Raw genomic sequence first — 14,372 nt, 5'->3', positions numbered from 1 at the left:
CTGCAGCTGGCATTCTAGGAAGGATTAAGAAATAAACTATTTTTAACATGGAAATTGATCTGTTTATGAAAGAGATTGCACGAGGTGGAGCTGGGGAAAGCAGAGCGTGCAACCAGGACCTTCTAATCCTATGGACTGTCCAGCTCCCAAAGGGACTTAGCATGTACTGGGATCTAAAGAATCAGAACCCCAAAAGCTCAGCTCTTTCGAACGTTTTGGACACTAGGATACTAAGCACGAAGACAAGGAAAATGTTATTGCACGGAATATATCCCAGAAGCGCAGGGAAGCCCCCGGACAAGCTGTGGAAGCAGCGGCCCCATGGACACAACCGGGCTCTGCCCGGCGTTGTCACCGCACCCCGGGCCAGCAGCTCTGCTCCGCAGCCTGTTTCTCCGCTCACACACGCTCCTTGGAGAGCATCTGACTCACACACACCTCAGGAACAGCTTGCGAGCACCTCCAGACGAGCCTGCTTCGTACGTTATACCTGATACCGCGCTATTTTAAACCTTTGGGAGATTCCTATGCAGAGATTGGGTTTCAGGGTTGTTTTTCAATGAACGTACAAGATTGAGAGACACATCTTGTGCTCTGCACCAGCCTTCTGGTGTTTCCTTTATGATGGAAAATATTTGCAGGACAGGGGGAAAGAGGATAAAACTTTAATACTGGCTTACCGCAATAGCTCCGTGGCAGTGCTGCTGCATCCAGAAAATGGGATATGGCAAAAGCCACCCCCCTGGAAGATCAGAAATGACAGGGAAAGCACCTGGGAGCAGAGCCTAGAGACCAGGTCTCACCTCGAGCAGCTCAACAGCAGTCCCAGAAGACTGGGACGGGCCCCTCTCGCGTGCGCCCCGAGCCCTGCTCCCCTTCGTGGCTGCTCTGCAAACGGGACTCCTGTCCTAAGGGCTGTCATCAGTCAATGACCATGGTCTGAATGTTCAGTGACACCTGAATGTAGCTGCAGGCAGACTCCTGTGGCAAGGGGAAAGTGCTCTCATGGGGACAAGGGTTTCAATGTGCTACAGGTACAAGTTATAGCATAAGTTCTGCTGAAAAAAGTTTCCAAAACAAGAGTACACTTCAAGAGCAGAGTGACAGAACCTCATTACAACTGCTTGAGGCAGCAGAGAAAATATATGCCATTCCTTCCTACTCTTTAAGTCTTACTTACAGACTTTTCAGGTGTTTTTTTGTTTTTCAGAAGATGCCACTGGCCAACCTTTCTCTGTGATAATCCCACTGCCCCCCCGCTTCAAACCCGACGTTCTCCTTCAAGTTGGAAGGAAACATTTCCTGCAGGAGCAAGTGATCATTTTGTCAACTGCAACTTCTACACAGGTTTGCAGCAGAGAGGCTTCTCTTTGGTTAGCCATAACAATACTGGGACTTAACTTGTGTTCCTCTTGCATCCTGTATACATTTCCAGATTATTACGTGCAGCTGTAATTATGTCTGGAGTGCAGATTCAACATGTAACAGATTCAGCAAGAGAAACCAAAGAAACGGCCTATACCTGGGATGCAGACATTAAGTGCTGTGACAGTGAGACAACAAATAAGGAATTAGCACATCCCTCCTTTTCCATTCCCTGCAGCATCTGCTCGCTCCTGCTATGGGGAAAAGGGTTTTTCTGAGCCATTTGCATGTGGAAGGGGCTCCTGGCTCATCACAAGCAGCACCTAATGACAGGCACATGCTGCAAAAAACACACCAACATTTCCACCGCCTCAGGGCCTGCCTGCCTTTCAGAGCACTGTTAAAGTTGGGCAAACCCTTAAGCAACATCTGCTCTTCCTCCAGCTGCACAGCCACAGGACGAATGGGACCAGGAAACTCATCTGGGTTAAAAATAACCTTTCTTTGCAAGTTCCCCACACAGCTTCAGAAGCAGCTGCACCAGCAGAGCTGACGGGACAGGGCACAGCAGAAGCCAGAACAGCTTCCAAGAAAGCGGGGGTTATCCTCGGAGGTGTGAAGAATCTTCTACACCTCAAGGAGATCTTACCAGTTGAATAAGAACATTACAGAGATGAAAGGCAGCCAAAGACATTAGGTCCTAGAGGGAAGTCCCATTCACTGGAAGAGGCTCTTGTGTTCTGCAACTCAAGTGCAATGTTCTCTGTGTTGTTAAGATTTGCTTGTATTTCACAGAGCACAAGCCTGCAACTAGAAACTGAACAAATGCAACAGTGATTTAGCAGCAGATTATTGTCCAGAAAACAGGGAAGAAGGGAGAATGAAGAAAAGCATGTTTCCATGACTCTCTAGGACAGCAGATCAAGACCTGAAAAGAATCAGCACTTGAAATGTTTATTTCTACAGCCAGCTTGCAAAGGTCTCTGAAGAAAACAGGACATCAAATTTAATTACAGCCATTTTGAATGCGCTGCCCATCAGAAAAATTAAGTGCCCTTTGCTCTTGAAAGCATAGGAAAAAGCAGAAGCATTTGCTTTTCCTTTCCTAAAGATACTCTTAGTTACAGCCACAATTTCAGGCTTCAGTTTCTCTTCTTTCTAAGAGTTTGACCTTTCTAATCTTTAAGCAGGATTTCTCCCACCTGCCCATCAGTTGCCATTGCTGCCCAAAGACCCTTCCTCCACCAGCACCTGGGTGACACGTGCGTGGCAGTGTGGGGCTGTCACTGGGCAAGGTGGCCACCCCGGTGACAGGGACACGGGGATTGCCATGCCCTGGCGTGTGCTCCTCTTGTTGGGAGCACGGTAAAGCCTGGGGAACCGCATCGCGCTCTGTTGGAAGAGAGGAACCGGGGCTGCTGCTACAGGCGTGGGGAGCAGCGCCCGGCGGGACGCGGGACCACTGCAGCTCTGAGCGCGCGGGTCGAAGTCCGGAAAGGCAGCGACGGCCGCTAGCGCGGGGCTGCCTGCGAGCACGTTGTGTCCAGTCACGGAGCCCGCGGGCGGGAGCAGCCTGGGCACGGCCGGGAGCACCGGGAGACGCATCCCGGAGCGGCCTCCCTCCTGTCACGGGCGCCTCGGGAAGGCCGCGAGGAGCCCGGTGCTCTCCGTGCGCCTGGGAGCGCCCGAGCGCGGCAGCCGGGGGCAGAGCCGGGGGGCCGCGCGGGGACTCCCCGCTCGAGCTGCGGGACGGGGTGCGCGGGGCGGCCGGTGCCGGTGCCTTACGGGTCGCGGGCGGCGTCGCGCTCCAGCAGGACGATGTGGCGCGGGTAGTGGGCGCACACCTCGCCGTGCGCGTTGGGGATCACGCTGTAGCGGTAGTCGCGGCCGAAGAGCTCCAGGCAGCGCCGCTCGATCCGCTCCACCTGCGCGAGGCCGCCGCGTCAGTGCCCGCCGCCGCCGCCCCGCCATCTCCCCAGCCCGGCCCGCGGCGCCCACCTTGGCGGCGCCGCCGCCGCCGTCCTTGGCGCGGTACTGCGCGCGGGAGAACTCGAGCAGCAGCTCGGCCAGCGCCCGGTCCCCGCAGCCCGCGGGGGGGCAGCCGCGGGCCGCCGCCATCGCCGCTCAGCGCCGCCGCCGCCCCATGGCGCCGCCCGCCCCTTCCGCCCGCTCCGCCGCGTCACCGCCACGCGACGGCCATGGCGGCGCTTCCGGCGGGCCCGCGGGGCGGCAGGGGCCCAGAACCTCTGCAAACGGCTCTGATTACCAGGGAATGCGGATTTATATATATATGTGTCTGTGTGTGTATATATATATATGTGTATATGTATACATATGCAAATGTCTGGTTTTCAAATCAGCTACAAACCTTGAAGAGACCTGGAGGCCAACGAAGCCTCTGGAGTGTTTCGCAAAAGCACAGCAATGGCTGCAGCTAAGTGCCGTGGGTTATAGTTGCATTTAAAATAAAAGTAGACCTTGCTAAGTGCCATGCGTTTTAATTGGGTTTAAAATAAAAGTAGTCCAAGAGCAGCTGGTCCAAAAATGGTATTTTGGTGCCCGTATGAAGCCACAGGCGTGGGGAGGGGGTTTCCCTTGTCAAACAAGGGACCTGCCCTCCAGAGCCCATGGCTTGGGCCAAGAGCTCCACACTCTGACCTCGCACACTCGTGTACCCAGGTCCTGTGATACACAAGACGCTGGATGTGGCTTCAGTTCTACCCAATCGGCCGGGCAGGCTTCCTGCCCATGCAGCAGACTCCTGTGGCAGCCTGCAGGTCTCCACGGGCCGTGTGGGGCTGGAGAAGGTTCATGTCTCCCTTGGCTAGAAGGACACTGCAAACCAGGCCCCAGGGCGGCCAGAGTGCTTCACCTGCGCAGCTGGTGGGACAGCAGTTACCACCCTGCACAGGGACACGGGGACAGCACTGCTGCACGGCAGGGAGAAACCCGCTCCCCTGTGCGGCTGGGCATCGTGGGCAGCCTCAGGGCGGGACTCTCCGGCTGCATCCTGCGTGCTGCACGCTTCGCTTTCGGGTCTCTCCTTGGGGGAAGATGCACGACAAGTGACAACCGCGGGACCTTGCCCCGGGGTTGGCGGCAGAGCCGGGGTGAGCCGCAGGGGCGGTGGCCGAGCTTTGCCGAGCGACTCCGAGTCCTACCGAGGCTTACCGAGACGCCGAAGCAGCGAGCCGAGCGCTTCCGAACTTGGCCGAGGCTACGGACAGCGAGCCAAGCGCTGCCGAGCCCGAGCCGAGCCGCCCCGGGCGAGCCGAGCGCTTCCGAACTCGAGCCGAACTTGGCCGAGGCTTCAGGCAGCGAGCCGAGCCCGAGCCGAGCCTATACGGAACGCGCCGAGCGCTGCCGAGCCTCCTCGGAGCGAGCCGAGCGCCGCCGAGCCCGAGCCGAGTCTCCCCGGAGGGAGCCGAGCGCCGCCGAGCCCGAACCGAGTTCCCCCGGAGGGAGCCGAGCGCGGCCGAGCCCGAGCCGAGCGCGGCCGAGCCGCCCCGGAGCGAGCCGAGCCCGCTCCCGAGCGCGCGGCGCTCCGCGTCGCTCCGCCGCGCTCCGCAGTGGCGGGGGGCGCGCGCGGCGGCGGCGGCGGCGGCGCGCGGGGCGCAGAGGCGGCAGCCAAGATGGCGGCGCGGGTGGCGCAGGGGCCGGCAGCCCGCGGGCGCGCCTAGGCCGCGGCCCCCTCGGCGGGCGCCCCGCCGGCGCGGCGCCCCCGCGGCCGGCAGGATGCTGCCCTCGCAGGAGGCCTCCAAGCTCTACCATGACAACTACATGCGGAACTCGCGCGCCATCGGCGTGCTCTGGGCCATCTTCACCATCTGCTTCGCCATCATCAACGTGGTGGTCTTCATCCAGCCCTACTGGGTGGGCGACAGCGTCAACACGCCCAAGCCCGGCTACTTCGGGCTCTTCCACTACTGCGTGGGCAGCGGGCTGGCGGGCCGCGAGCTCTCGTGCCGCGGCTCCTTCACCGACTTCAGCACCATCCCCTCGGGCGCCTTCCAGGCCGCCGCCTTCTTCGTGCTGCTCTCCATGGTGCTGATCCTGGGCTGCATCACCTGCTTCGCGCTCTTCTTCTTCTGCAACACGGCCACCGTCTACAAGATCTGCGCCTGGATGCAGCTGCTCGCAGGTACGGCCGCCCCCGCCACCGCCACCGCCGTCCCGGCCGGAGGGGGGATCCGCTGCCGGGCGCTCCAGGTATCCCCGGTATCCAGCACCGGGTGTCCCGGGTATCCCAGGTGTCCGGCACTGGGCGTCCCGGGTATCCAGTACTGGGCGGCCCACGTATCCCCAGTATCCAGCACCGGGTGTCCCGGGTATCCCAGGTATCCGGTGCCGGGCGTCCCGGGTATCTGCAGTATCTGGCACCGGGTGTCCTGGGTATCTGATGCCGGGCGGCCCAGGTATCCCCAGTATCCAGCACCGGGTGTCCCGGGTATCCCAGGTATCCGGTACCGGGCGTCTCGGGTATCTACAGTATCTGGCACCGAGTGTCCTGGGTATCCAGTGCCGGGCAGCCCACGTATCCCCCGTATCCAGCACCAGGTGTCCTGGGTATCCCAGGTATCCGGTACCGGGCGTACTGGGTATCTGCAGTATCCGGCGCCAGGTGTCCCAGGTATCCAGCACTGGACATCCCGGGTGTTTGGAACCAGGTGTCTCGAGTATCCCCAGTATCTGGCACCGGGCATCCCGAGTATTTAGAACCGAGCAGCCTGGGTATCCCCAGTATCCGGCACTGGGTGTCCCAGGTATCCCAGGTATCTGGTACCGGGCGTCCCGGGTATCTGCAGTATCTGGCACCAGGTGTCCCAGGTTTCCGGCACTGGACATCCCGGGTATTTGGAACCGGGTGTCTCGAGTATCCCCAGTATCCGGCACCGGGCGTCCCGAGTATTTAGAACCGAGCAGCCCGGGTTTCCCCAGTATCCGGCACCGGGTATCCAGGGTATCCCCAGTATCCAGCACTGAGCCTCCCAGGTATCTGATACCAGTCGTCCCGGCTATCCCGGGTATCTGGCGTTGGGTGTCCCATCTATTTGGCACCAGGTGTCCCACGCATCCTGGGTATCCAGCACCGAGCGTCCCGGGTATCCTGGGTATCTGGTACTGGGCATCCCAGGTATCCCCAGTATCCAGCACTGGGTGTCCTGGGTATTTGGCACCGGGTGTCCCGGGTATCTGGCACCAGGTGTCATGGGCATCCTGGGTATCCCAGGTATCTGGCACTGGGCATCCTGAGTATTTGGCACGAGGCGTCCCGGGTATCCCCAGTATCCGGCACTGGGTGTCCTGGGTATTTGGCACCAGGCATTCCGGGTATCTGGCACCAGGTGTCGTGGGCATCCTGGGTATCCCAAGTATCCAGCACGGGACATCCCAGGTAGCCCCAGTATCTGTCAATGGGTATGATGGGTATCCTCAGTATCCCAGATGTCTGATCCCAGGCATGTCAGGTATTCGTAACGGGCATCCTGGGTATCCCAGTTAACCAGTTCTGGGCATCCCAGATATCTGGCAATGGGCATCTCAGGCATCCCAGATATATGGTACCGGGTATACCGGGCATTCCGGGTATTTGCACTGGGCATCCCACGTATCCAGCACTGGGCATCCTGAATATTTGCACCGGGCATTCCAGGCACTGGGAATCCTGGGCACTGGGAATCCAGCACCAGGCATCCAGAGCATCCCAGGCACCAGAGTTCCTGGCTTCCCTGGTATCCAGCACTAGGAATCCCAAGTATCCCACAGCTCACAGGTACTGGCATGGGGCTTGCAGGCACCGAGTAGCCTGGGCTCCAGCACCAGCACCAGGGATCTCAGGAAGCAGCCCTGGGGCTCCTGGGCAGCAGGGATCCGGGTACTGGCACCAGCTCCAGAAACTGGCACCAGGGGCTCCTTTGGCATTGGCAGCAGCGCTGGGGCTCCAGGCAGTGACAGCACGGCCTCCCCAGTCGGCCCTGGCACCGAGGCCTCCCCTGACACCAGCTCTTGGGGCTTCTTGAGCCCTGACTCTGGGTACCAGCAACAGGAACTCCCTGGATCTGGCACTGGAGGATCCCCAGACACCTGCTGCCCTGGGCACTGACACCAGACACTGGCACCAGGGTCTCCCCCAGGAGCTGGGGGCTCCTCCCAGACACTCGGGCACTTCCCCAGGTACCAGGCACTGGAACCAGACATCAGGTATCTGGGCTCCCTGGGTACTGGGCACTTCCCAGTGCTTCCCAGGACACCAGGGCCAAGCATGGGCACAGGGCCTGTGTGACCAGGCACTGGGACAGGCACCAGCACCCGAGCGGACTGTCCTGAAGGCACCTCGGGATTCCCCAGGAAAGCTGAGCCAGGCACTGGGAGGTCCCTAGGACATCCCTGCCAGGACCTGTCCCCAGGTCACCCCAGGGCTCCCCAGGACACCTGGGCCAGGCACCAGCTCTGATGGGGCATCGGGAGCAGGCACCGGCACCGGGCATTGGCACCCAGCGCTTCCAAGGGAAGATCAGGCTGCAGAGAACCGCAGGATCCTCTGGGACTGCCCAGGAATCACAAACCCTCCCTGGAGCACCCAGCACAGGCACCTGGCTCAGCCGGGCACCACGGGACACCACAGGCCACCCGGGCCAGGCCCTGACCTTGGAGTGCCCTGGAACACCCTGGGCCAGGGAGCAGCATTGGGAACAAGGAGTGACCCACGGGGGCAGGAGCAGCCTCTGGATGCCCTGGCGCAGCCAGGACAGGGAACCAGCCCCTCCAGATCAGCACCCAGATCCCCCCCGTGCCCAGTGCCAGGGGTGCCCCTGCGGGACAGCCCCTCAGTGCCCTGTCCCATGCACAGACCCCCCATCCCTGTAAAAGGAGCCCGGGCTCCCACCCTCCAGCACCAAGGAGGGGTCCTGGCCGTGACGCCCTCCCCGCGTGCTCCATAGAGAGGCCCTCGGTACAGCTTTCCCCGCGGGAGATGCCAGGCTCTCCTCACGGAGCTTCCCGCATCCTTGTGGGACAAATCCCACCCCAAATGCTGCGGCTCGCCCCGGAGCTGCCTGTAGAAGGACCCTGTGCTTCCAGCTCGCTCCACTCTTATCCCAGGTGGCCAAAGAGCCCAGTGCTGCCCACTCGGGACATGGTGAGTGTGAACAGTTGTGCTGGAGACACCCTGAGCGACCCTGTGCAGATCCCCCTTGCATAGAAGGGCCCTGCATTCCCAGGGAAGGGATCCCCAGGCAGGAGAAGGAGCCAGTCCTGTCCAGATAAAGCCCTGCGGGGTCTTCCCCTGTGCAAGGGGCTCGCAGCTGCCTCCTGTCAGCTTGGCTGGGATGGGGAGCTTGACCTCTCCTCACCCAGACCGCAGCCCTGGAGCTGCTGTGGCTTATCGGGAAATTCCTTCATCTTTAATTTTCCCCGTCCCAAAGATTTAGTGGTTTAAGGCAAGCTCAGAGCCCAAATCCCGCGAATTGGCCGCAGCTTAATCAGCGGCTGGCGGGAGCGGGAGCTGCCGCTGCGCAGGGAGCAGCGGCCGCCGGGATTCCTCCCCGGAGTGCCCAGCCTGGGGGCAGCTGGATGGGCAGGATGCTGGAATGGTCATCAGGAGGCTCCCTGCATCCCAGAACTGCCTTCATCCCAGCTGGATGAGCAGGATGGTGGAATGGTCATCGGGAGGCTCCCTGCATCCCAGAACTGCCTTCATCCCAGCTGGATGGGCAGGATGCTGGAATGGTTGTCAGGAGGCTCCCTGCATCCCAGAACTGCCTTCATCCCAGCTGGATGGGCAGGATGCTGGAATGGTCATCGGGAGGCTCCCTGCATCCCAGAACTGCCTTCATCCCAGCTGGATGAGCAGGATGGTGGAGGATCCCTTCATCCCAGGCCCCCGGGGGCTGGCGGAGACGCACACAAGGGAAGAGCAGGAAGCCAAAGCAGGAGGAAGGCGGAGAACCGTGGGGAAGCAGCCACCCTTGTGCCGTGCGGAAGAGCGAAAGGCCTTGTTGGAGTGGGGAAAACCTGGACCAGGAAAGTGGAGGAGGAGAGGAGAAGGAGGAGCTAAAAGACAGCATCTATTTCAGAGGAAAAAAAGTAGGCTTAAATCTTCAATGTCTAATTAGTGGACCACAATCAGGGAAGGGCTTAATTAGTCCTTCACAGAAAACCCCATCTCAAAAGCCACTGCCCGCCCCCCCAGGAGGAAACTGGATCTAATTAAGAGAAGAGACTCTGCTTTATCACAAATAGCAAGGTAGCCATCTGCCCTGCTCGAAATCCCAGTTACACAAAACTGGAGATTGTGCTAAATCCTTCTGTTACAAAACCAGAACAACAGGGCCTTTAACGTGGCGCCGCCAGCGCCCGAGGCGCCCCGGTACCACCCTCCGCACCAACAACCGGCCGAGGAGCCCGGGGGTGACGCTGAGCCGGAGCGGAGCCGGCTGGAACACCGGGAGCCTTGGAGGGAGGAAGAGCTTGGAGCCTGCACCGGCCCTGGCTCACGAGGCCCCCGCGGTGCCGGTCCCGCTCCTCGTGCTCTGGGTGTCAGGGGATTTTGCCCACGGCAGCGCCACGTGCAGCGCCCGGGCACCTGATCCCGCGGAAATGCGGGAATATCGGTGCATCCCGGCGCTCCCTCGGCGCCGCTGCGGTCACGCTCGCCTCTCCGCACTGGGCCCTCGCCAGGGACCCGAGGGTGGGTGAGGAGCGGAGGCAAAGCCGCAGCAGCTTCCCCCCCTTGGCAAGGGGCAGCGTGGGGGCTCCTGTCCCCTCCGTCCTCACCTCCCTGCCCCGGCACACGCGGGAACCGGCTCCGTTCCCCGGATCCGGAGCGCGCGCCCGGGAGCCGGCAGCGGATTCACCGTCCGCGCGTCCCCGCTGCAAAGTCACCGCGTTGGCCTCCTCCTGTGCCACCTGCTTTGACGGTTACAGGCTCTGAGAGGTGGAGGATGAGCCCAGAAATTACTCTATATAGGGCACAGCTGGCTGTTCCTGCAGGGCCCTGCCTCCCTCAGCCTTCTCCAGGCCGAGCCTCCTCCTCCTCCTCCTCGTCCTCGTCCTCCGGCAGCCTCCAGTGCCGTCCGCGCTGCGCCCGCGTCGCCGCGACGGGGCCACGAGCAGCACGTCGGAGCCATGTGAGCGCTGCGGGCTGGACACAGCGGCAGCAGCGTCCCGAGGCGCCCAAAAACAGTTCCTGTGCAAATAAAAACGCCCCATGAAAATAAAAGAGACGGGGCCCCCATCCAGAGCAAAGGGACGGCGTAGTTGGGACGGCTTTGGGCATGAGGAAAGAACGGGTTTGAGCCCTTCCTCTGCCCGAGGAGGAGTCAGTACCAGCGCGCCGGCTCCCAGCACTGCGTCAGGAAGACACCCCTGCAAAACAACTGCATGTGCTGAATTACCACGTTTTTACCCCCAAAAAGAGAAGTTTCTGGGGGATTTCACCTTTGCCGCTGTGCCTTGGTTGCCAGCCCACCCTGCAGCAGGGCCACAAAGAGTCGGGGGTGCAGAGAGGGAGCTCGTGCTCCAGATCAGGAGCCTCTCCGGGGACGGCAGAGCCTCCACGGTGACGGCGGGACCGGAGCTGCCGTGTCCCGGAGCCGCTGCCCTGATGCAGGAACCGCCAGTTCCGACTCGCGCCGACCCGTCACCCCCTGCTGCAGCCGCTGAGTTTCGGGCTCCAGAGCGGCTTTCCGAGCGGAGCGCTGCCGGGCAGCTCCCTTCCACGGAGACCTCCTGCTCCTCATCCTCACGGCTGCCTTGTCCTGCTTTTATTTCGTGGGATTTCTGGTTTTAAGAGGCAGCCAGGGCTGCAGGGCTCAGCCGACCCCTTCCCTCCCCATTCCCTAGGGAATTGGGGCCCGTTCCCGCCCGGCGCAGGGAGCGCGGCTCCGGCCGTGCTTCCCCTTGACCTTTCCAAGGCTGCAGCCCCTGCTCGGAAGCGACTTCTCCTCTTGCAGGACCCGGTTGGGCTGGCAGCGACAGGGTGCGTAAAGCAAGCGGCGAAGTCGAGGCCGCTCGAGGACAGGCCGGGATGGCGGGAAGCGGAGCGATCCCAAATAAGTTGGAGTTCAACCCTGCAGCCCTGGGATAACCCTGGGATAACCCTGGGATAACCCTGCAAACCTGCAGCTTCCAGACCCTCCGTATCCGCATCCGCTGCCGGGCGGGAGCCTCTCGGGAAGAGCCGCCTCCTCTCCCTGCGCGGAAACCTCGCTCCGCTGTCGCAGCCTGAGTCATGAAATTGAATTCCCTTCAATTAATTTATTTTGCCAGGATATCAAAAGCCCTTGAGCTGCGCATTCCATTTCCAAGGAGCCCTGACGAGGGAGCGCCAAGGAGCACGAAGCCGTGAGGCGGCTGCAGAAACGGGCGTGAGGTGCAGGCGGCCCCAGGCCTGAGCCGCATCCCGAGCGGGAATCCCGCAAGCCGAGCGGCCTCGGCAGCCCAGCTGGGAAATCCAGGAAGCGGGAATAGCTGCTGGGCTGGAGGAGCCGCTGCCACCACGAGGAGCGGGAACGCGGGTGGCCCTGGGTGGTGCAAGGTCCCCGCCAAGCCTCAGAGCGTAGGAACTAAAAACAGGCAGGAGCCTGGTCACTTTTTCCCTCTTTTTTTATAGCTGATCTGGTAGGAGTCGCGCGTCTCCGTTTCCACAGTTGCAAGGTCCAGAAATAGGCAGCTTTAAATAAAAAGATCGATATAGAAAGCAGAGGTTTTCACCCAAACGCGGGTGCCTGAGCGACCTTGGAGGTTGGCGAGAAGCAGCAGGAGCCGGGGGGGAACAGAGCCCTGCGAGGGCAGCGCGGGGACATGGGGACGCGGTGTCACGTGCGGCTCCGCGCGGCGCGTCCAGGACAGGGCGGCTGGGGACGCGCGGGACGCGGCATCGCCGGTGACAGAGCGGAGCGGCGCGGGCAGGGGGCGGCTCTGCGCCCGCGAGGACATGGGGACACGCGGCCCCGTCCTGCTGGACGCGGCTCCCGAGGGGCCCCGGTGTCCCCTGCCGCGGGGCGCTCCGGCACTGCTGCGCCTGGAGCCGGCACCGGAGCACCCGCGGGCCCCGCGGCGCCGCTGCGGCGCTTCTGGGCTTCTAAACCGCGTCTCTGCCGTTAGCCACGTCCCTGCCGTTCTTAGCCGCATCCCTGCTGTTCCTAGCCGCGTTTCTGTCGTTCTTAGCCACGTTTCTGTCGTTCTTAGCCACGTCCCTGCCGTTCCTAGCCGCGTTTCTGTTGTTCTTAGCCACGTCTCTGCCGTTCTTAGCTGCATTTCGGTCGTTCTTAGCCACGTTTCTGCCGTTCTTAGCCACGTTCCTGCCATTCTCAACCACATCTCTGTCGTTCTTAGCCGCATTTCTTCTGTTCTTAGCCACGTATCTGTCATTTTTAACCTTTCCAGCTGCTGCAGGGCCGGGCCTCTTTGTGTTCCCTATATGTAGAAAACCCTCCTCTCGTTTGCCCTCACCCTACCGGCCACGGCTTTGTCTGGGGGTTTCCATTGCCGTTAATCCCTGCGTTTCCCGGGTTCCCACCGCTCGGCACGCGGGGAAGGGCTGTCCCTGCCGGCTGCAAATCCGGGCCGGGAGCCCACGGAGACACCGGCGCTCGCGCACGCGGCGCCGCCGTCCCTGCGCGGGGCCCGGATCCGGGTCGTTCCGGGGGGATCCCCGCGCTGACCCCGTCCCCCCGCGCAGCGCTCTGCCTGGTGCTGGGCTGCATGATCTTCCCCGACGGCTGGGACGCCGAGACCATCCGGGACATGTGCGGCGAGAAGACGGGCAAGTACTCCCTGGGCGACTGCTCCGTGCGCTGGGCGTACATCCTGGCCATCATCGGCATCCTCAACGCCCTCATCCTCTCCTTCCTGGCCTTCGTCCTCGGCAACCGGCAGAACGACCTGCTGCACGAGGAGCTCAAGACAGAGAGCAAAGGTGAGGGCCGCGCCGGGGGCTGCAGCGGGGGGCCGGGGCCGGCCCGGCGCGGGGGCCTCCCTAACGCCCTGCCCTTGTTTTGCAGATTTCGTGGGCACTGCGGTGAGTGCGGAGCGGCGCCGTCCTGCTCCCCGTGGCTGAGTGTGCAGTGGGGCCGCGGGGCTGGGGGCAACGGGACTGGGGCAATGGGACTGGGAGCAGTGGGGCCAGGGGCACTAGGGCTGGGGACAGCGGCACTGGGGGCAGCAGGGACAGCGGGGGCAGCGGGGCCAGGGCCATGGGGCTGGGGACGGCCGAGCCCGCGGTGGGGAGGGGGATCCCGGCGCCGCGGTGCCGCCGAGCCGGCGCCGACCCGCGGCGTCTCCCCGCAGCGGATATAGGGCCGAGCGGCTGCAGCAGGAGCCTCGTCCCGCGCCCGGCGGCCCGGGCGCCCCCTCCCCGTCCCGCCCGGCGTGGGGCGCCCCCCGCCACCGCGTCCACGTCCGCGCCGGCACCGCCACCCCGCGCACCCGCCAGCTCCGCACCCCCGAGGACGCCCCCGGCCCGCTTCGTCCGCCAGCAGCAGCAGCAACCTGCGGTTTCGGCTGGAGGAAGAAACGTTCTCAGCGTTTTTAACAGATTTCTACATCCCCCGGACTCCGGAGCCGCCGCCTCCCGCCCCGCCGCCGCCCCAGCACCCTCCCCGCTCCCATTTTGTACAGCTCCGTGATCCTGTCTCCACGGCCGGGCGCCCCGCGGCTGGCACGGGGCCAGCCTGTACTTTTACATGTAAATTCGTATTCTCTAAACAGGGTAAAGTGACTCGAGCCCCGCGCCCCCCAGCGCGGCCCTGGCACCTCGTGCCGCGCGGCCTCGGCCCGGGGAGCAGCCGAAAGCGCCGAGCCCAGCGGGGCGCCCCGGGCGGCCCCGTCCGCGCCGCGGCCTCCCCTCCCCGAACGGTGCTTCATCCCCGCTGGCGGCGGCGCCGCGGGGGCCGCGGCTCTGCCGGCCAGGCCGGGGCGGTGGGCGCTGCCGCCGCGGCTGCCCCCAATGCAATAACGCCCGAGCGCTCCGAGCGGGACGAGGAGCCGCTGCGCCCAAGCGGGAC

General features: G+C 62.7%; 2 protein-coding genes across 3 annotated transcripts in view; one reads left to right on the top strand and one right to left on the bottom strand.

Moving 5' to 3' along the window:
- The window catches only part of MTMR14 (myotubularin related protein 14), a 30,351-nt gene extending 26,868 nt beyond the window's left edge, over positions 1-3,483 (bottom strand). For both annotated transcript variants that reach the window (XM_088528193.1, XM_088528194.1), the window contains exons 1-2: positions 3,364-3,483; positions 3,151-3,290 (exon numbers count right to left, since the gene is read on the bottom strand). In XM_088528193.1, the coding sequence (XP_088384319.1) occupies positions 3,151-3,290; positions 3,364-3,483 (260 nt within the window). The remainder of the gene's footprint in view (positions 1-3,150; positions 3,291-3,363) is intronic.
- Positions 3,484-5,035: 1,552 nt separating this feature from the next.
- LHFPL4 (LHFPL tetraspan subfamily member 4) lies at positions 5,036-13,730 on the top strand. The gene is made up of 4 exons (XM_088528195.1): positions 5,036-5,506; positions 13,049-13,285; positions 13,371-13,387; positions 13,657-13,730. The coding sequence occupies exons 1-4, from the start codon at positions 5,101-5,103 to the stop codon at positions 13,663-13,665; spliced, it is 669 nt and encodes a 222-aa protein (XP_088384321.1). The 5' UTR covers positions 5,036-5,100; the 3' UTR covers positions 13,666-13,730.
- Positions 13,731-14,372: the final 642 nt, after the last annotated feature.

The sequence above is a fragment of the Tinamus guttatus genome, unplaced genomic scaffold, assembly GCF_059628265.1.
Source record: "Tinamus guttatus ecotype Peru unplaced genomic scaffold, ASM5962826v1 Tinamus_guttatus_pri_ptg000307l, whole genome shotgun sequence".
Taxonomy (NCBI): domain Eukaryota; kingdom Metazoa; phylum Chordata; class Aves; order Tinamiformes; family Tinamidae; genus Tinamus; species Tinamus guttatus.
The sequence above is the reverse complement of the archived record's forward strand: the minus strand, read 5'-3'. Positions and strand labels throughout refer to the sequence as shown.

What these genes read in the sequence shown, in the direction of transcription:
- LHFPL4 (XM_088528195.1), top strand. Translation starts at nt 5,101, where the DNA reads ATGCTGCCCTCGCAGGAGGCCTCCAAGCTCTACCATGACAACTACATG. An exon ending in CTGGATGCAGCTGCTCGCAG is followed by an intron (nt 5,507 to 13,048) that starts GTACGGCCGCCC and finishes CCCCCCGCGCAG; the next exon opens with CGCTCTGCCTGGTGCTGGGC.